Source organism: Falco biarmicus, chromosome 3 (assembly GCF_023638135.1).
Source record: "Falco biarmicus isolate bFalBia1 chromosome 3, bFalBia1.pri, whole genome shotgun sequence".
NCBI lineage: Eukaryota > Metazoa > Chordata > Aves > Falconiformes > Falconidae > Falco > Falco biarmicus.
In genome coordinates this window covers 20486435-20507941 of record NC_079290.1, presented here as the reverse complement: position 1 = coordinate 20507941, position 21507 = coordinate 20486435, and the positions used below count along the sequence as shown (strand labels likewise).

Genomic DNA, 21507 nt, shown 5'->3' with positions numbered 1-21507 from the left:
ATAAAAACTCAACAGTATACCAAGATGAAAGTTGTTCACATTAACGTATTTTTATTGTAGAGTCATAAGGCTGTGCAAAGCTAGAACAGCATTTGCTTAAGGAGGCTAAATTGCTTCTCTACCAGCTAAGTTTCTCTCTGCCTTCTCACACTGATACTACAATGAAAATAAAGCAGACAAGTTACCTCTGGTGCCTTTCTTAAAGCTCTTTCAGTCAGGTGATATTGTTATTTCTTACCTTTTATTATTATTTTTGGATTGTGTTAAAAACCCACACAAGTGGATAGACAAATAAGTATAATTTTTCCTGAGCTTTCTTATCACCCTTAGAGAGGAATAAAGAATTTGCATCATCTCCAACTGCTACATTCAGTCTGGCGGTGATGTGGCAGGAAGGCTGTAAGCACATTATTTCTCCTTCCATTAAGTTCTATTTCTACCATAGCCTTAAATACTTACAGGAATTGGAAACATGATCGGTTGAGGTAGAGATCTATGGTCCAGATTTCTCTTGTTCTAACTTGTACTCATTGAAGATTTCTATGACTCCACCTGGTTCAGTGGGTTAGCAGCACATGGGTTTGGATACGAGTTATTACTTCATACCACCTCAAGTTTTGAAAGCAATGCGGCACATCTAACAAGATATGCAGAAGATTTTTAAGTTACAGCATCACGTCTCTCATCATATTTTTGAGATGCAATAGTCGATTCAATATAGTTCGACCACAGCTATTCCATTTTATAAAGGCACTGGAGAGAGTCCTGGTTGTCCCCTTACTTGGAACCTGCCTCAACCGCTGCTTTTATAGCTCTCTGAAGCTACTGCCTGACAGCTGGCAAAGATAAAGTTCCCCCCTCCAGGGGCTGATTACACTGAGCATTTCCAGTACATGACCACAACGCAGTTGCCTGAGGCATGACTGGGGAGTAATCAGGACAAAGACGTGATCTCCCCACAAACTAAAATTGCACAGGATGGTAAGAGCCACACACCAATATTTAAAACTAGAGATTAAGTGCTGCCTGGATGCCCCTGGAGCAGGGGAGAACACATCAGTCCACAAAGAGATACAACTCATACAACCAGTAAAGCAGTAAGAAAGTACTTGGGAAAACCTGGTATGCTTGCAAGAATGCAAAAGGACACAAGGGCATCCATGCCTACTTTGTTGAGGGCAAATCCAACCCTCAATCAGATGACATACAAAGTTTATGGACACAAGGCATGTCAGTGCAAAAGGATTTGAAGTTGAGTCAAACTAATTTGTTGTCCATGTTGGGCCACTGCAGTTGCAATCAGTTTCAGTGCTTTTCAATAACCTCCTGCAGAGGACAATTACATGACTGGTCACTGTGGTTTACATTAAAAAAGTTCGATATTCCAGCTAAGATTCTAGCCCAAGGTCAGATTTGGCAACTTTACTTTTCTGCACTCAGAGAAAGCCATTAATTATTGAAAAACAGCAAGCTGCATGTTTTGTTTTTTTTAAAAAACTCACATAGCAATCTAGAGCTAGCGAGTCCTCAAATTCTTTGGGAAGGCTGTTTAATCATCTTGATATATTTTTGAAAGACACTATCAAAAAATACTGCTTCCCACAGTCTCTCGCTACCAATTACAATTTCAGGTTTGTACAAGTGAGCGTTTCAGACTACCATTGTTTATACCATTCTTTTACTGTGGGTAGTTCATTGACGTACAGAATGGATCCAGCACATCAGAGCTTTTGCCATTCAAAAGTGTTAACGGCACTGCAGTTTACAGCATTTTTTTTCTGCCAGATGGATGATCATATTGGCCTAACAGTTCCCAGCAATTTTTGCAAGTCAGCAATAGACTGTGCAAGATTTAGTGGATGTTGTTTAGCTAGAGCTTGCTTACATAAAGAATATGCAAATACATGCTTCCTACTGAAGGATTCACTCAGATAAGATGTAAAAAACCCCATATTCTACTTTGCCTTAAATTTTCAAGACTACTATGACTAAGAAGAGATGAAGTTTCCATCTTTTCCTGTAAGTTGTATTCTGACAGCTGGCATTCCGGAACCAGTAATAAATGCTCAGATACTGTAATTGTTATTTTACTGACAACTAACCAGCTCTCTAATAAAGGGGAAAAACAAACAAACAAACAAAGTCAGTCCTGAAGCACACCTGGTGAAAATAAACAGTCTGCCAGGGAAATGAAAGCCAGGCATCATTCATCAAACTCAACAAAATAAAAAGGCTCTGCGAGTTCTTCAGAAGTGGTGTCTCTGAAGGTCAGAAATGTATTGCAGCAGTAGAAATCTGGAAGTAAATACTGCAAGTTTTTCAAAACAGACTTCCATCATTGTTGACAGAAACATCTCAGACTGGGGTTATTCAGCCTGGAGAAGAGAAGGCTCCGGGGAGACCTCACTGCAGCCTTTCAATACTTGAAGGGGACCTATAAGAGTGATGGGGTCAAACTATTTAGTAGAGCCTGTTGCAATAGGGCAAGGGGTGATGGTTTTAAACTAAACGAGGGTAGATTCAGACTAGATATAAGGAAGAATATTTTTTATTATGAGGGTGGTAAAACACTGGAACAAGTTGTCCAGGGACATGGTACATGCCCCATCTCAGGAAACATTCAAGGTCAGGTTGGACGGGGCTCTGAGGAACATGATCTAGTTGAAGATGTCCCTGTTCACTCCAGGGGGGTTGGGCTAGATGATCTTTAAAGGTCCCTTCCAACCCAAACTATGCTATGATTCTATGAATCAAATGCCACAAGTCTGGATCATGTACAAAAACTGAAACAGACTCATATGGGCATATACTGTGCTCATTTAGGTTTCATTTTCTGAATGTAAAAGTATTTGTGCTACCAAATAACCCAGAAAATCATTTTTTTAAAACTAAAATATTAACTAATTATCAGTAAAAACTAGAAGCTTAAGAGGCACACAGTTTTCTACTTCATCAGCCTGGTGTTCAGTGGGGTTTTTAAATACCCTTATTACTCCCTCACATCTTAAAATGTTCATCTCTTCTAGTACAAAACACTACTCCATCACTGTGCACATGAAAAGTCAATATTAAAGGTGCATGCTCAGATCTCAGAAATCAGGAAATGTCAGCTCTCAGGTTGCATGAGCACTTCTATGTCTGTCCTTTACTCATACACATTACCCCAGAGACTTCAGCTGTGTGTTCATATAGTGGCTGCTCAAACAGATGAGCTATTGTACCTTGTGAAGACTGCAAACAACAAACTGTTGGAAGGCAGGGGGGTGTTAGGAGGAAATACGCTTGTTCTGTACTCATACTCCTCCCTAAGCACTACTTTTGGACAAAGGGAGGATTTCTAGGCTAGAATCATCTTCGGCCTGATTAGCACACTCATAACCACAGCTACCTCACTACTTTAAAGATGCATATACAATGTATTTAAAAACCACGTGTACTGAGGTTTCAGAGATAATCCATGAAAATTACTACAACACATGTAAACTGCATATACAAGATATCATTTGTAAGAAATTAAACTTATTGACAATTATTCTCTGTATATGGAATGACAGTGTATTTCTATTTTGAAAAAATATTTTTTAAATAAAGCAGTAAGAGAAGAAAATTAAAGCTTCCATAAAAGTATACTGTTGATTCACAGAATAGCAGCAGCCCCTCTAAACAGACATTCCCTTTACACAGAGAAACATCCAATGCAGCCAACAGAAAGACTCATAACAATTAGGCATTGCATATATTCCTAACAAAGGGGATCAAATACATGTTTAGGTACACACATACAGCACAGGTGTTGATGACTATGATTATAGCCACTTGACACCTTTCACAATCATCAAGTGTTGCTGAAGCACAACCACTGAGGCTGAAAATTTCCATGTCAGTTATTTTTGCATCAGACTGATTTTTGGTAGGCTTAATTGCTATTGCCAAAATTTCAATGGTTTTCAATAAAAGGTCAGGGAAAATACTTGCAGTTCAGTTGAAAGAATTAAATAACTGTTGGGAGGAAGAAAAAAACCCCACAGTTTCTAGTTTGAAAGCACAACTTGAAAGTAAGCCTTTATGGCAACATGCTGTCTTCCTGAAGACCAACCTAAATTTGTTTGTGTTAGAACCTTTAAAGCATTTCACAGTCAGCAACCACTTCACAGACCCACTCAGAAAGTCATTTCAAGAAACTGTGCATGCTCCCACCCCAGGCTAAGAGACAGAGTCATCCAAGCCAGGCAGTGCCTCTGTGGAGCCAAATACAGTAAGAGAAGAAAACCGTCCCTCCTGTACTTCTAAAGGTTTCCACTACTGGGAAAGAAGATTGTTAACAGAAGGACCAAAAATCTCAAAACAAACAAACAAAAAAATTAAAAAGACTAAGACAAGAAAATGATGGAAGGTCCCAGTTAGACATGACCAAAACAGAGCCTAAATTTGCAGTCTCTTGAATGGACATTAACCAGTACCTGAAACAAAAGACTCTCAAGATTTCCTCTACTGTCAGCCAGTTGCTATGAAATTCACTGGTAAAATGAAGTCCTCATTGTCCTCCAGCGACTGATCCCTGTAGATTAGAAACCAAACCATCACACAAACCCGTAGTTGCCATAAGCAGCCAGGGACAGCTCTACTGAATTCAGCTCTGGTGATGAGCGATGTGGGAATCAATGTAATTCAGTGTGGTGAGCTAGTTGCAGTTTGTGGGTTCGTATGCATTGCAATACCATTCCTCCATTGCAGTATCACAGAGCATCCCCTCACAAGGCTCTGCCTTGCTCGCAGCCCAGAGAGGAGACTGCTCATGAACACTCCATATGATCCTTCATCTAGCCTGAGAGCTGTGCTCAGGCAAAGCTGTGTCATGCTGCAACAGTGCAGATCTATGAACTATGACAGTGATGTTAAAGGTGCAGGAAATTAGAATTGGACAATCCACTGTCAGCGTTTCTCCTTGAATTACGCTTACTGTAGTTTAACATTTAACCTTTTTTTTAAAAAAAAAAAAAAAAAAAGCCTTATACAGTTCTACGACCAATGTATTCTTTCAACCTGAGTAGGTAACTCTTCTGCTTTTGTTAAAGAAAATTCATGCACCAAGATAAAATCTCCTGGAAGCCTACAGTCCTTGAATTACTTTTCTGAATGGACACCAGAGAACACCTGAACTTCACAACCTGAATACCCCAAGAGCTTTTGCAAAATCTCAAACCCTGAGATTAGGTAATTATTTAAACCCAAAGAAGCCATAAGCACAGAAAAAAAGTAGTAATTATATTCACACAAGTAGAATATATTCTTGCCTAAAAATGGGACAAACACAGCCAGTGTGAACCCTGCTTTCTTTTAGATTGATTTGTTGTCTACACTTTGCAGCTCTAAGTCCCATCCCAACAATACATCATTAGATCAGGAAACCTTATGGCACTACTTTATGTAGCATATGGAGGCCAAAGATAGCACCATGGTTAAAATCCTATTGATCTAGTCCAGGCTAATCAGTCGATTGCCACACATTTCTGAATTGGAAAAAATACTTGAAGTGTTATGCCTTCAGAATAAACAATCTTCAAATAGTTATTTTCATTATCAATTTCATAACAGCGCAAGAGCCACTTCTGATGTTGCAAATCATCATATAAGGAAAGGAAATATAAGGAAATGCATAGCATGACAGAAAGATTAGATATCTGCCCTACAGTGCTTTTCACAGCAATTCCTAGGCAACAGCTCTAGAAGTCAGGGTCTCCTACCAGGCTGTAGATTCTGGTACCAGTCCCAGCAACACAGCATTACATGCAGCTTCAACAACAAATGTTTATCTCATCTAGAAAGAATGTGTAAATAGACATGGAAAACAGATGCTATTAATAAGCTATGTGCAGAATCTTACATAGAAATTACACCTAAGAAGAGAATTAAAGGAACAGCAGGTATGTGAGCATGTATCAGCATCCCAGTGGACTGATGAGAAACATGTAATAGATCGTTTACAAACGTCATCTTTGCATATGTCACATTTGGTACATTTGCAAAATTCAGGTCTCTGGGGAATTCTAAAAGAAGACAGATGACGACTTTAAATCTCAGAGTTAGACTTTCTGTATTACATGCAGACAGCCCAACGTGCTCTCTGGTCAAACACAGGAAAATGTAATAGATTCAAACCCTAGAAGAGCTGTCGGGAAAACACACAGTACGCATAAAAATTACTAACTGGTTTTACCACGTAGCTTCCTAAGTACAAGTACTTACCCCAAATGTGCTGTTTACAACAGGGGTACATCTAGTAGCACTCAGGACTGCTCACAATAGCTTGAACTGGGAATACAAAGATAAATTGCCCTTATATCAAAACTTTTATCCTAGACCTAGTCTGACATAACAATTGAACTAGTAGGAAAAACCATGCGTAGAGCACAGGAAGAACAGCTGGGTAACTGACAGATTATTTCAGCTGTAGCTTTGCTAATTAGTATCTCCCACTATGTGGGGTGCCTAGTTCAAGGCTCATTTGAACTTCCCAGGGGCCTTTGCTTCTGAAGGCCTAGACTCTCAAGATGTAGAAAAACAAAACTGCAAATACAGATTGCTCCCTACCCAAATCCACACAACGAGGTTACAGAGAATACTGGAATCTAGAGATTGCAGATATTTCTGCTTAAAGGACCACTGTGACCATGGAGCCTGGGTGCTGCATGCATGCTTGCTCACCCTGTATTTTTCCACCCACCTTTCTCACCTTTTAAAAACTTGATTTTGCCAGTGCCTACCCTTTTTCCTAGTAAGCACTTTCACTGCTGAATGACCTGCAAAGCCAGGATTCATTTTCTGATTACTGAATCACTTGAGCTTCCAATTTCAGCTTTTGAATACACGCTGTTGTCCTGCTACGTCCCTATACCCAGTTATCAAGTCACCTATCAACCCTCCTTTCAGTAGTTTCATCTCCTGTAACATGACAACACAAGGCTCATCTTCCAGGCTTGAGAAAAGGCTGGGCTCCACCTTCCATCTACTGCTACACAATTCTTAGAATTAAAACATCACAACCGGACACATTATCCTAGTAGGAGACTTCAGCAACCCAGCCCGCATATGTCACAACAGTCCCTGCTATTCAATACAGCTGTTACAACAAGAGAGTACATTAGTCCTATTAGCTTTGCGTTTAGAGTACGTGTAACATGGCTACCTACAATAACCCCCACCTCACTTCTTTGAAGCCTGCATTCCTAGGGAGAACAGGCCATACCTGTGGGGTGAAGGGATTTCTCATATATTGCACGACATTTGGCTGCAAGGAAACAAATTCTGTTGGAACCATTTAGTTAGGTTATTTATACCACACTTGTACCATTAACCTGTCCTGCTAATTGTTTTCTACCACCTCAACTGCAACACTTAGATGACCTGAAGTCTGAACAATGCTGTGCAACCAGTTAAACCGGGGGACACCAATAAAGGCCCTTTTCATTAGTGTCTCCCTGCTGTGTATGGGCATCTGTCAATGAACCTGCCTGACTGCAGCATGCAGCATACGGAATTAAAAGGCACATGTTTAATTAAGATGTCATGTGATCCTAGGCTGGATGCTTAGGGGGCAAAAAAAAGATACTGTATTCCACGTGGTAGCAGTTAACTACCAAACTTGTACCCTTGCCAATGGAAAACAAGAAAGAAATAAAAAAGTACCGGGTTAGTTTGACAGGCCAGGCATCAAGATGACTGGTATTAACTATACAATGCAATTCTTTGTTGATAGAAACCCAAATTAACTGTTCCATTATTTTGGCAGAATTGGCAAGAGGCTAACAGGTCTGCAGCTACTTGTGTTGAGTTTAATAAAAAGAAAAAAAAAGCCCAGATCAGCATTTTTTAACAGAAAGAAGCTTTCTCCATGAGACAGCCTTGGAATGAGTCAGTACGATATGAGTCTTCATATGGCTTAATGTAACATAAAAATGGACTGTACACATCTGTGAATGGCAAATTCAGAAGTAGATTAGCTTAGGATAATGGTCACAGGTGACATTCATCACAATCAAGCTCTCTTTTGTTTGTTTTTGATAAGGCAATATATGACAAGCTTTATCTACATCCGTATAACATCCATAAACCAATGGACACAAGCATTTTAGCACTGCAATTTAACTAGTGCTTGACAGCTGATTGGATTGCATTACTTCATAGGTTTGATATGCTCATAACAGATTGTCACATTCCTGGCATTTCTCCAGACAGTGTTTATACTTAACAACAGCAACAAAAAATTAGAACACGTAACAAACATTTCCTTATAGGCCATTTGGGATTATTCCACGTTTGGCACTGTTTTTTGAATAACCGTATTAATCCATCTTGAGGTTTTGAGCTGTTATATTTAGATCAAGAACATGTACTGCAAGATAAAATCTACATAACCTATGCAAAACAAACATTAAAAAGTATACATTCAAAAGGATAGTCAAGGAAAACTTTAACTAAATAGAACACCTGTACCGACATTCAAAACCCAACTGGACACACTCCTGGACAGTCTGTTCTAGCTGACCTGCATGTACAGGGGGGTTGGACTAGATTACCTCAAAAGGACCCTTGCAACCTAAATAACACCAGGATTTGGTGATTTTGACCTGCAAACAGCTAAGTATTCGCAATACTGCAATTCACTGCACCCAACCTGCAGAGAAACAGACCGGGGTTTATACACATAAACGTCTTTGGGTGGATCAAACACTTCTGTAAAAGACCTCCCTCTAATCACAGCACAAGGTCACCAGGCCCAGTGCAATGCAGGTGCCCTGTCAGTACGGTTGACAGGACTGGGATTACATTGACAGCTTGTCTCAAATACATGGCACACTGACAAAAGATACACATTTCCTCAAGGGTATCATTGTTCGGCATTTCACAAAAACAGAACAAACCCTCAAATTCCCCTTGGGGGAGCATTTAAGTTTTTTAGTCAGTGATTAAGAAGGAACATTTTTGTCTGTGGAGCTTGGAGGCTTCTCTTACTAACCTAGCGGGCAGGAATTCCATTGTGCTTCAAGCAGAGCTATTGGAGAACAGGGCAAGGTCTGCACAGCATGATGGGTTGCAGGCTCTTGCAGTTCTGAAAACTTTTGTGGGATAGCTCATGTCCTGACATGGTTTTTTGATTTCTTCTGGGGTTTTTTTGGGGGGGGGGGTTTCATCCCTTAACCCTGCTTCTGCTGTAAATATGCAGCAATGCAGTCCTGAAAGACTAAAATCCACAGCAGACTGTAATAGCAGCCACTGAAGTTCAGTAAGAACGGAGCACCCGATTTTCAGCAGCAACACAGCCCTCAAATGTATGCATTCACATATTGGATTATGATAGATAGTAGTTATATTTAATAATAAGTCATTAGAACAGGAGTCCCCCAAGTTTTATCTGGGATTAACCACTTAACATTGATTGCTATATAAAAGAGCTTGCTTCCGACAAGTACTTCGTGGTTCAGTAAGGTTAATGAAACCTCAGGGGAGGGAAGACTGGTTTTTGCTGGTTTTTTTTTTTAAGGAGTCATGGCTTTAGTACACCTTGTTAAGAAGGTTCATGGATTAATCTACATGTCTGTGTTTCAGACCAAAATGGCTTATTAAGATCCTACTTTTGTGTGTCAATGCTCACATTTGTAAGCGTAGGGTTTTTCTTCATAGATAACAAAATCAATTAAGAGATGGAAGTTTCTCACAGTGGATTCCTCTTTTCCGGTAGCAAGCAATTCTTCTGGCTGCACACAGGAGGACCAAAAGCCTTCTCCTGCATCAATTAAGTGCCAATCACCACTAGGGTCTGAGGAATCAGATAAACCCTTCCCAGGGTGTGCAGATCCTTGTTGGGTGAAGGGCTGAAAATCAGTTCCTGAATGCAGTAAGGGATTGGACAGAATCCAGCCTTTTTGTTTCTTTTTGTTCCATGAGCAGCGTCCACTGAATTCAGAGGAAAATGTTGGAGCTGGATCCTTCCATCTTTGCTAAAAGAGCCAGGTATCGTGACCTGCCTCCACTGCACATTCTACAATAACAAGGATAAAACTCAGCGCCATGCGCACTGTATCAGGCCCTGTCAGACTTTCAGCCTGTTCAATTAACTATATCAAATTAAAAAATAATTTTCCCTGGAGTATTGGGAGGCACTCCTTTTTTACTGAAGACTGCTCCCTTGACAAATCTGGACTTTCAAAAGCCAGGTGCTTCAGCACGTGAGTGGTTAAAAAAACCCAAAAAGGCAGCTTTAGGTTTTATTTTATTATAATATGAGGAAGAGAGAAGTGCTTTTTCCTCCAGTCCCTTGCTCTCTGTAAAAGGCTCAGCTGGCTGAGCTGATACTTCCAAACCCAGCACCATTTTCAAAGAGGGACACGAAAAAACTCAGGAATTGACAAGGTATTTAGAAAAGACTGAAAGTTAGGGGTAAGGACTGGCTTGCTTCATACCCTCCTGAGCACAGCTGTCACTGAAGACACAAGCTTACACACACGCTGATGTTCTGGGAGGATAACGCCTGCGGGAGGTACCGGGGCTGCCGCAAGGCTGGCGGCGGGCTCGCGCTCCGGGGCGGCGTGGCGAGCCTTAGCCTGGCTGCTGGCGCCCCCCCGAGGCGCCCGGCGGTACTGCGCCCCGCGCCCCCGGCAGCGACCGGCGCTCGGCAATGGGAAGAGGTGTAAAAAGAAAAAAAAAAAAAGTTTTCCCAAACGCGTTTTCTTTTTTTTTCTAAACACCAACCCGAAGACGTCTGGGAAGTACTGATGACTGCAGGCGGCTGTTTGCTCTGCACCAGCGGGGGAACTCAGGGCCCACCGCTTGTCGGCAATGCCCTGATCCTGGCCAGGGGTCCGGGGGCAGAGAAAGCAGAGTGAGAACGGGGGGGGCCACCACAGAGGGAATATTTAGGACATGAGCTAATCCATTTCTCAGAGACCTGGTGCAAGAGTGGATCTGTTGTCTGCATATATATTTAAAAACAAACAAACAAAAAAATCAACCGTGAAGAATCTGAAATGACAGCATAACCGACAGTGGGCATCTGGCTTGGGAAGAGTCACAGGGATTAGACACCGGTGGGAGTCGGAGGTGAGAAGGAACACCATGGATTGCAGACCAATCGGATGGGAGAGATTAAATACACACTTGTTTGTGCCACAAAGCAGAAGTCAAACTCACAGCCATGACTTCCTCCAGGTTCAGGTTTCAGGAGAACTTCCCTCTGCATTTAGGTTAGCTGTGTTATTAGCCTGGGGAATGCTGCCAGATAATTATAAGATTACACTAAGACTAAATCCCCATATCATGAATAGCACACGCTGGCAAGTAACAAGCTGAAATAAAAAGAATCAGCTCTAGCTGCTCACTGATATCACAGGCACGCACTCACTAAGCAGCAAATTAATTCGTTTCTCCAAAGTGAAGGATTGCAAGGTCCTCTAACAACTCCTCCACTTCATCATCAAAGTTTTCCCCATCTAAGTTTCCTTACCTACAACTGAGCCTTAAAACTGACTTTGTGTCTGCACAGCAAAGACAACAAATGCTCCTTCCCAGACAACAGTATGAGTAATCTGAAGGGAGACACTCCAATACATCCCATTTTTGTCCTGGTTCCCACCAGAATGGGAACCAGAACTCCTGAAGCATTGCTGGAAAGCTTGACTTGGTGGGAAATGAAAGCCCAGCAGTACTAACCAGCAGTCTGAGCTAAAAAAACCCCAAGTTTCAGCCTCCATATAGCACAAGTTTTAAAAAAGCAACACAGAATTACAGTTTAATGAGACTTTGGTCAGGGCACAATACTTGGAATCAGCACAATTCATAGGAAGGCCTAAATATTCCATGGCCAGTTCTAAACTAAGGGCCCTGTCCTTTGAGTGGAAAGCCTCCAGGCTGTTGCACACCATACTATAGTAGTACATCAGTATTAATTAAATGGGGAAATAAAAGAAAGGAAACAAAGGACTGCCATCAGGGTTAACAGTGCTACATCCCATGGTTTCAAGCTGTTCCTTGGAGGTCTCCAAGTAATAAGAGCACTTCACCCTACCTAGCTTCTAGATCATGGGATCACACAGCCTAGTGATTGATCAAGGAACATGGTAAAGTAATAATGTAATCACTAACGGTTGGTGATGATTCCAAAAACCTGTAGAAAAAGAATGTCTTTAGAAATGAGAAGGTAGAGCTTCAGTATTTGGTAAAGTGTTAGAACTATTCATAAGGTAATCAACACCCCTGTAAAGCAGCCAAAGAAAAAAACAGTTGATAAAAAGCATGTTTCATCAAGAACACATGAAGGGTCACAAAAGAATGAGGACAAAGGAAACAGGGTGAACATAAAAGGGCTGTTTTCCTAACATCTTTTAGCTTAAAGTCCACTAAATTCATCTGTTTGGAGGCATCCCTCATCCCCTTCATTGATAATTTCAGCAATTTCCTCTATCACCCTTGGTCTTATGAATCCCGCTGAAGTAGGATGCCTGAGTCACCTAACATAGACAGGGTAAGCACCCAAGTCTAAACTCAGTATCTCCTAAGCTTCTTGGCTGTCAGTGGATCACGATCAGTGTACCGTGCTTCTTGCAGATATGCTGTGCAGCCTTATCAGCAAACTAGGAAATACCGCAAAGCTTTACAATATGGTTTGAAAAATCCTGAAATAGGCTTTGCTAAGACATTTGATACAGTTTTCCATATCTTACCCTAATTCACATTTTTAGCTCCCCTCTGAGTAAGAAACAGAAATTGATTTTGAAACTGGTTGCCACGATGAGAGGTTCTGGGGGTGAGTTTTACACGACACTGATGTGAATCAGTGTTTTATATAGACAATAGAGTAGGTCAGGTTTGCAAAGACTGTACAACAAAGATCTTTTCAAGGAGGAAGGTAGAAGATTATATGATCACTAGTTAGTAAAAGTTGACTAAAATAAATAGAACAAGACTAAATTAAAAATGCAAAAAATCCTGGCGTTAGAGGGAAGGAATAATCTAATTATCATTGCCTGTAATTATGAAACATTACTTCCCCAGCATCTGACAGCACTTGAGGAGTAAGTACTGAGGAGCAAGTAAACACTGCTTCAAATGAAAAAATATACCTTTTTCTCCTTTCACCTAAATACTCACACTCCAAGGATACTGAAGAATTTACCTAAGCTAAATTGACAGGGAATTTCAAATCTGAAGCTAAAGGACAGGAATTATACTTTCAGTTCAAAGATGATTTGGATTCTGTGTTATACATTAGGTAGGAGTAAAAGCTACGGCACATCTGGCTACCATGACTCTTACTGAATTCTTATATAGTGACAGAGTAAAGAAAAAGAGGCAGCTAGAGTGCAATTCACTTTCGAGTGTACTGCAGAGCAATCGTTTGTTGAAACCATGAGAGATCTTCCCAGGTAGTTACAAGAGCAGAGAGGATACCAAGGAAAAGCAACCAGACCCAAGAAATCCCCAATAAGACAGGAAGTGGTGTAAAACATTCATCAGCTACTTGCACAGCAGATCTCACAGCTGGTAAGAGAGCAGGAGCATGGAAACTTAATTTTGAATTTAGTAGACATAGAAGCAATAACATTAAGATATCATTGGCAAGCAAGGACAAAACTGCCTCCATCACCCTTCAGCCAGTTCCCTTTCCTATTAAACTGAACAGATGATACTATCACTTCTTCCATGCAGGATTTTATGTAACAAATAATGGCATTAGACACTCCACGTTGGTTTGTGCATGGAAGAGAAGACAGCTCCACTTCATAACTAATTGACTCCATTTCTTACAGATGTAGGGCCCAGCTCCCCTATGCACAAGCAGAAAGTCGGTTTAGCAATGAAGACTTTGTCAAGGCAGCTAGTTGGAAAACACTCTCCTGTTCCAGACTAAAAGAAAAAAAACTCATAAAAAAGATTACTTTCTGCCATAATACTCCACAGATTGTTTTTCACAGAAGAGCCAATTTATCAGAAAATAATCAACTATGTTAATATTTAAGTTACAACTTCAATGAAATGTTCAAGTGCCTCACTGTCCCCTTCTCAACTGCAGGTGAGCCTTTCCTGGTCATACCAGATCTCTTATGAGCCATTACAGTCTTGCCTCCTGTTATGGGAGTTCACTGTATATTGCACGGGCTATAATCTGGCTGAAAAACCATTCTATGATTCTGTGAAAAGCCAGACCCAGGAACCATTGCTGAGACATGAGAGAAGATTACTTTCATGCAAAATTTTCTTTATCATTAAGAGGCTGAATAATGAAAACAATAATTTTGACTTTGCAACTATTTGGCTCATCCAACTTCTCTCGTTCCTATGCTATAGAAACACAATTACATTAATATATTTCTGACATTATTGCCCATGCAAAAAGAACAGTTGCCACATATTATGCAAACAGGAGCCTTATCCCAACACCCATCTCACTCTTTGATGTGTTCCACATGTTAAAAGTTTGAGAGCAGCCAAGTATGAAACAAGGAAAACTCTTTAGCCCCACACATTTTCCAACATGAGTATCACAGCTCCACAAAGCATACTGCAAAAAAGTCTGACCTTATCCAGGCAGCAGAATAAAAGCTCTCTCCAGGGTGAAACAGTGATTTGATTTTATTTTTCAAACTGCAGATGGATGTAGTCAGGATTGATCTGACAGCCCACCAGCCAACACTGCTGTTAAGACCTCACAAGAGCGAGCAGGGAAAAGTGGCATAAATAAGGACCGTGGGCAAGGCTGGCTGAAGCTTTGCACTGCAGAGAAGAGGAGGGCTTCACAGAGATGGCTGGAGATGGAAGTTGCTTCTACAACACCACTATCAGATGAACACTGCTTCAGAGGAGAGATCTATTGTGCTGAAGAGCACTATCACATGCAAAACAAGGAAGATGACTAATATTTTACCAGAAATACCCTCCACTTGGACACAATGAAGGTCCTTTTCGCTTCTACTAAAAAACCTCTTTTCTTCTGTGAATAAGCTAGATGCTTTCTGAGATATACGACAGTGCTGCAGAATGCTCAAAACTTGCTACAGGTTTGGGACAAAAAGGAGAAAAATGTGGTAAGCAAAACTTTATTAAAGCTTTTAAAGAGGCTAAAGTACTTCCTACACAACCTTGCCCTGACCCAGGACCTTCTTCACTTTGTACCAGTCCTACACCTGATCATAAAAAAAGTCCTCTACCAATAACCACCTAGAGGGTAGGTTTGACCAGTTTATAAGGCACAGTAAGACAATGTCCAATAAAATAAGCCAAGAAAAGGTGCCAGTTTATGTAGTCTTCTGTACTGTAACTACTGTAACTACATCGGGATTTATGAGAAGACTCTGGAGGGCCAGGTGTCAGGTAAGACAGACAGGCAAGCACTGGGATGAACACTTACTGAGGTCACCTTACAGAAGACCTCATCTTGCTTCTTGCATCACATGTCAATTAGGTGTGCTGTGTCACTGGCACGAGAGGTATGTTGGGTCAATGTGATACTCATCAACACTGCAAGGATGAAGGATAACAAAGCTGGAATCACTTGCAAAGGGAGGGATCACGAAATGAGCAGAAGTTGTTCCAAATGAAGCTAACCTGTTAATAGGAAGATTCAGCTGACACAAACACTGTCTTTTATACACATATCACAGCATCGGTATCTTTATCTCTGTTGTACAGATGCCAAAACATATACAAGGAAGATGAACATGCCCAGGAGGACACAACACTGTGACTAAAGCCACCTGGGTTTGGTCACCCTTCCTGCCCCAGAGGTAGGAACAAAACCCAGGCCTCCTGTGCTCCACTGCACACCTTTCATCCCCAAGTCACTGCACTGGTTGCAGCACAAAACTCAGCCAAGTTCAACAAAACAAAGGGCATAGTTAAACTAGATACGCTCTGGAAATTGAAAAGATATCTGCAGTACTTTGATAAGAAAAAGAAGCCCTTTCTCTGTATGGACAGAGTAACTTAGACCCTGAAGATTCAGTGTGCTTCCTAAGAATACCACGGTAACCTGAAACAGAGCCAAGATTTCTTCACATTCCAGAGTAGCATCTTGAAGCACAAGACCATTCCTTCACGTGAGCATTTCAGCTGATACGAAAAAACCCTAAGATTTGCAAAGATATTACTGAAGCGAAAAAAATTAATCAATTCAGGTTTTAAAAGCAAGGTTTTATATGAATTTTATAAAAATATGTCAATATAGCTGATTTAATGCAAGCATCTTTAAAGTTTATAGAATTAGCCAGATTTTAAGCCTATTTCCATTAAGTTTTCAGTGGCAGTTCATGTTTCATTTTTCTAGGTGCCATTTGGTGTTTCATGAATATTCATAAGTTCTGGTACCTTCTAAAACCAAAAAGAGGTTTTCTCTAGTCCTGTTCCTTTCCTCCTTAAAAGTTTAATTTAAAAAGGCTTGAGTCCTTTCAAGCACCTTCTATTAAATTCCTTCACTTGGACCAAGGTGCCTCTTGGGTATTACTTTGACAGAATGAGGTTTGTTTAATGATCATAGCATTAAAATCTCATGCTCTGAAGAAATGCATTAGCACACTGGGGAACATGGTGTAGAAACAAGAGGTGAAGCAGGGTTTCTTTCCTTCCTTCTTTTCTTTCAACAAGTCCCACATCAATAATTAGTTACTTTGACATCTTCTTCATTTACTTTGTCAATGGACCATTTTCCCCAAAATTATTATTTCTTAGTCATTCTATGCTCAGTCTTGCCCCTGTTAATGCTGAGACATTGCAAAAAAGGCACACAAAGAACAACTCATCTCTCAATAACTCCCTAATCATTTAAAAATCCTACTGCCTGGCAAATTCAGAGCCACAAATGTACACTGAAAGCAAGGTCTATTTCTCAGGTCTGCCTCCTGGATTATACTGGTATAAAATGACTATAAAAATCTGGCCAGTCAGAGCAACTTTTTATGTCCCCTGACACCGATGTAAATGCCAACATCAGCAGTAGAGCCTCTGGTGACATGGCCCTACCACTACATTGTTTTCTTGGTTGCACAGGCCACTGTCTTCCTTTTCTTCTCTCTTTCTATTGTCTTATTTTCCTACCAGTGCCAATTCCTACCAGGTGCCCTTAGACCTCACTCAGTATTAGTCCTTCAGGTTCTTCAGTTCTGGCTCTGCACCCAACACCATGAAAATGGACCTGTTGCTGAGTAAGTCAACCTAACCAAATGCTCCACTCCCTGAACTCAACAATTTTGTGTATAAAAGAAGTCTCTGAATTTCCTGTTAGGCCTTTCCATATTTAATTCTCCCTAGCTGGCTCCAAAATGCATTTCACTAGTTCTGTGGTACTAAGTACTCGGCAAATTATAGGACCACCAAAGAATTCAGGTTGAAAGGGAACCCAGCAGATTTCTGGCCCAATCCCTTGCCCAAAGCAGGGTCAGCTATGAGATCAGATAAGGTTTTTCAAAGTTTTATCTAGCTGGGGCTTGAAACCATCCCAGGACAAAGACCGTGCAACCTGTCTGAGAAACGTGTTCCAATACCCAACTGTCCTCACAGGGAAAAAGCTTCTCCTTATGATCAGCCTCTTGTTTCAACTCAAGTCTGGTGTCTCTCATACATCACTGTGAAGGATCTCGCTCCATCTTTTTGACAACATCCTTCTACACACTGGGGGCTGCTGCTAGTCCCCCCATCCCACCCCCAACAAGCTGCCTCTTCCCCAGGCTGCCTCTTGGCCCAGCTCCCTCAATCCCCTTGTCACAGGGTAAGTGCTCCAGCCCCGAGCATCTTGGTGGCCCTGGAGTGCAAGTTCCAGCACTGTGGATCCAAGAACTGGAGTGTAAAAAGTGCAAAGTAAAGCGGAACAATGACTATCCTTGATCAGCTTGCTATGCTCCTATTAATACTGATCATGATTCTGTTTGCATTTTTTTGCTGCCAAGGCACAACACTGGTTCATTTATTCTTCCTGACTATCAAGACCACAGGTCCTCTCCATCAAAGCCAGACAGCCAGCCCACCCCAGGCTGAATGGGGTGCAAGGGGCTTGGCCTTCCCAGCTGAATTTCATAAGGCTCCTGCTGACTCATTCCTCCAGCCTATGTCTGGTTCCTGGTCCCTACGAATGGCAGCCCTACTCTTGAGTCTATTGACTGTTACCCCCAAGTTGGTGTCATCTGCAAATCTGATGAGAATACACTCTGTCCCACGACATCCTGAACATCACTGTTAACATGAAGAACTTTTTCCTTACTAGGTAAAACACCAAATTAAGTATTTTTTTCTTATACATTTGCAGCTGCTCTTTATTAGGAGTAGTAAAAAGGTATAAAACCCCCACAAAAAAAAAGGACATTTTGGGTTGCTTTTTTGCCCCCAACTCTATTAATAAACTGTAATCAGCAACTAATAGTCCCAAGTAAAATGCCACACTTTTCAACCCCTACAGTTAACAACTGTTAGATATGCTTGCACAAGACCATTTTCCTGGCTTATGACCATGCCTCAGATTTTATCTTCAAATAAAGTTTAAATATCCTTTTCATGTCACTTTCCTCAAGTTCTTTTCCATCATATTTTTCCATATCAAAGCAGCCTGTAAAGTCACTTTAATTCCTGAGAAATTTTCAACAATCACATTCACTTTTCCATAGCCATATCTGGAAACAGTTACACTACCTTGGCTTAATCTTCACATTAGTTTCCATGCTCCTTTTATATTCTACTTTTTTTGGAGCCACAAATCCACTCTTATATCCCCTTATTAGATTTCAAGTAATCAGAGTCACAGGGACCAACAGCACTGGAAATATCCTCCCAAGTTATTGATTTCACTCATAATATTATCACAATATACTTTTTATAATATCTGTACAAACATTGATTGCATTTCTTCTTTTCTTTGGCAGGTACTGAAATTGTTTCCTTTCCTGCAGATGTATTTTCTAACACTCATACTAGTATTTTCCTTGTACCTCTTTTGGGTAAAGTAAGAAAGATTGATCTTGATTCTTCTTTTTCATAGAGGTCTATAAAGTTCAAAGTTTTGCACATCTACAGTGAAACTACAAGGTTTCCATCTATGTTTATGTTGAAATGAAAACAACTTCTTCCTTTCAACTTAATTTCACAGTGCCTTATTCCAAAAGGAGACAATATAACAGTAAAACAGTACGAGAAAAAATTAAGAAATAGTTTCAATTTTTTTCTGGTAGCGCTCTGGATGCAGTCATCTGTACACATGGGTTGGGAACACAGACTACATTCCCATAGACTGCATTCAACAGATGGTGACTTAAAGGAAATGGGCACAGTAGTTACATACTAAAAGTCAACACTTAAAGCAATACAAACCACTTCTCATATGTAAGTGTGTATGTGTGTTCATGGCTACATAGTAAACAAACATTGGTAGTTTTGTTTGCCATGTTTGCAATCATTCACATATTATCAGAAAGGAAAGAATAGCAACAGGAATCAATGTAAAATTTGAAACGCCACAAGTACGCATACATGAAAAGACACTAATTGAAACATACATTAGTTAACAATACGTTATTGTTAAGACTGAGTATGTGAAACTAAAATCTCTGCTTGATACTATGTGGCTGAATGCCAGTCCCCAGTTTTGTACACCACCATTTCAGAGAACAAATTCTGTTCCACATTAAACTTTTTACAGATTAATTACTGTCTGGGATATGAGCAAAAATGCTATTTAACTCCCAAGTTATATCCGTATTTATTTTAACCCAGTTACTCTGCTAAACTGATTGTTAGCTCAAAGTGGTCAGCTAAAATACCAACACAGAAAACTGAGCAGGAGCTAACAAGTCGAGCACATCAACAAAATCAACATCAGCTTCTAAAATAAATAGGAAAATAAAATATAATGATGCTTTTTAATATATTCTTTTAAGACAACACACTGAGCGTTGAAGTTTAGAGGTTCTGTGGGTATTTGGGAGTCAAACCGTGATAGAACAAACATGTATGTTTTAGACTAGACAAAGAAAATATGTGCAAGTGGGAAGCCCCCATCCAGTAAAGAAAAGGCTGCAAGAAAGAACGATTGAATGTACTTGAGCTACACTTGGGACAGAAACCAGTTTCATTGGCTGGAAATAATCGTTTAGATTATTAGTAGGAAAATACCAACATTAAGGACCATAAAATACTGGAATGGAGAGATGTAAAAATCTCCTCCATTGCAAGTTTTCCAGAACAAAGTTAAGACAAATATTGGTCAGAAATGAACTTGCTGTATTGATCTTGCTTCATCCCTAGGGAGGGGCTCGGCTGGACTTATTTCACATTCTACATTTTAAGAACTCTAATACTAAAAAATAAAAATAAAAAAAAAAAAAATGAACTCAAGGTGAAACACCTCAATGAAAAAAAACTCATTTACATTTTTCCTCATAGGACATTTCTTAATGTTTGGAGTGGGAGGGGTGTTATTTATTTGGAATGAACAGGGTGTATCCTTTACCCACATACAGACTGGCTTGTTTCCTCATTATATTAACCCTGAATAATCTGAAAGAGACAGGGAAATCACTTACCACATCCTATGAAAACCAGTGTATTCTCCCTGCTCTAAACCTTGCAACTGTCTGGTCATACAATCAACAAAAAGCCCTCAGTCCATGGTTACAATCTATTAACAAGAAAGTAAAATAACGTGCCACATTTTAAATAAAATATTTCTGATAGTGCATACTTTACCAGTTATGTCATGCTGTTTGAATGACTCACTGTAGATTTGATACTGATTAGGGCAATGTTTCTTCAGCCATTTGCAGACATCCTGCTGGGTCCATAATGCCACAGGCTTGGTCAGCTTCACAGTCCCGGACTAGAAACACAGAATGAAGAATAAAAATATGTTTAGTCCGCACACAAGTTTCAGAAATATTTATCTGTGACGTCCATATACAATATTAAAATAACACATGCAAGATAGGAGCGGCTCTGGCTGGCAGATACCCAATAATCACCCGCATGGTACACAAGACCCAGCTATTCAAACACATCACACAGGAATCACACACAGTGAAAGGTTCTTTATTTTGCATTGCACACATGTTCCTTGCATCAAAGAAATACATTGCACCATGTCTTACTTCAGTAACAGTTAAAAGAGTGACCAACTCTGACTGCACCCAAAGGGCAATAGGTGCTGCCTTTGAAGCCTTCAAATTCACAGAGGTTTGTATGTCTGTGTACCAGTTTGTGTATAACCATAGAAGACCGGGCGTACCCTCAGGCCAGGCATGTTTCTCAACTACAGTTAGAAAAGAGCTTGCAACAAAGCTCTTTAGTGCAAACAAGCTTAAAAGACTAGTTGTCCCAGGAAAAGAAGACTACACACCAATGAAGCTAAAACTAGTGATACTGGTTCATACTGAGCATTTCAGCTGACATCCCTAGTTTGTGATGTTTACAAGCAGTTTTAGTTTTTCTGCTTCCTTTTTACCTTTAACCCTCCTACAATCACCATTATGTGAAATAAGTAGG

The 21507-nt window shown here is 40.3% G+C and overlaps 1 protein-coding gene across 5 annotated transcripts in view; it reads right to left on the bottom strand.

Moving 5' to 3' along the window:
- The window catches only part of SAMD12 (sterile alpha motif domain containing 12), a 178758-nt gene that overhangs the window by 110961 nt on the left and 46290 nt on the right, over window positions 1–21507 (bottom strand). For all 5 annotated transcript variants that reach the window (XM_056331781.1, XM_056331782.1, XM_056331784.1 and 2 more), the window contains exon 3: window positions 20716–20845. In XM_056331781.1, the coding sequence (XP_056187756.1) occupies window positions 20716–20845 (130 nt within the window). The remainder of the gene's footprint in view (window positions 1–20715; window positions 20846–21507) is intronic.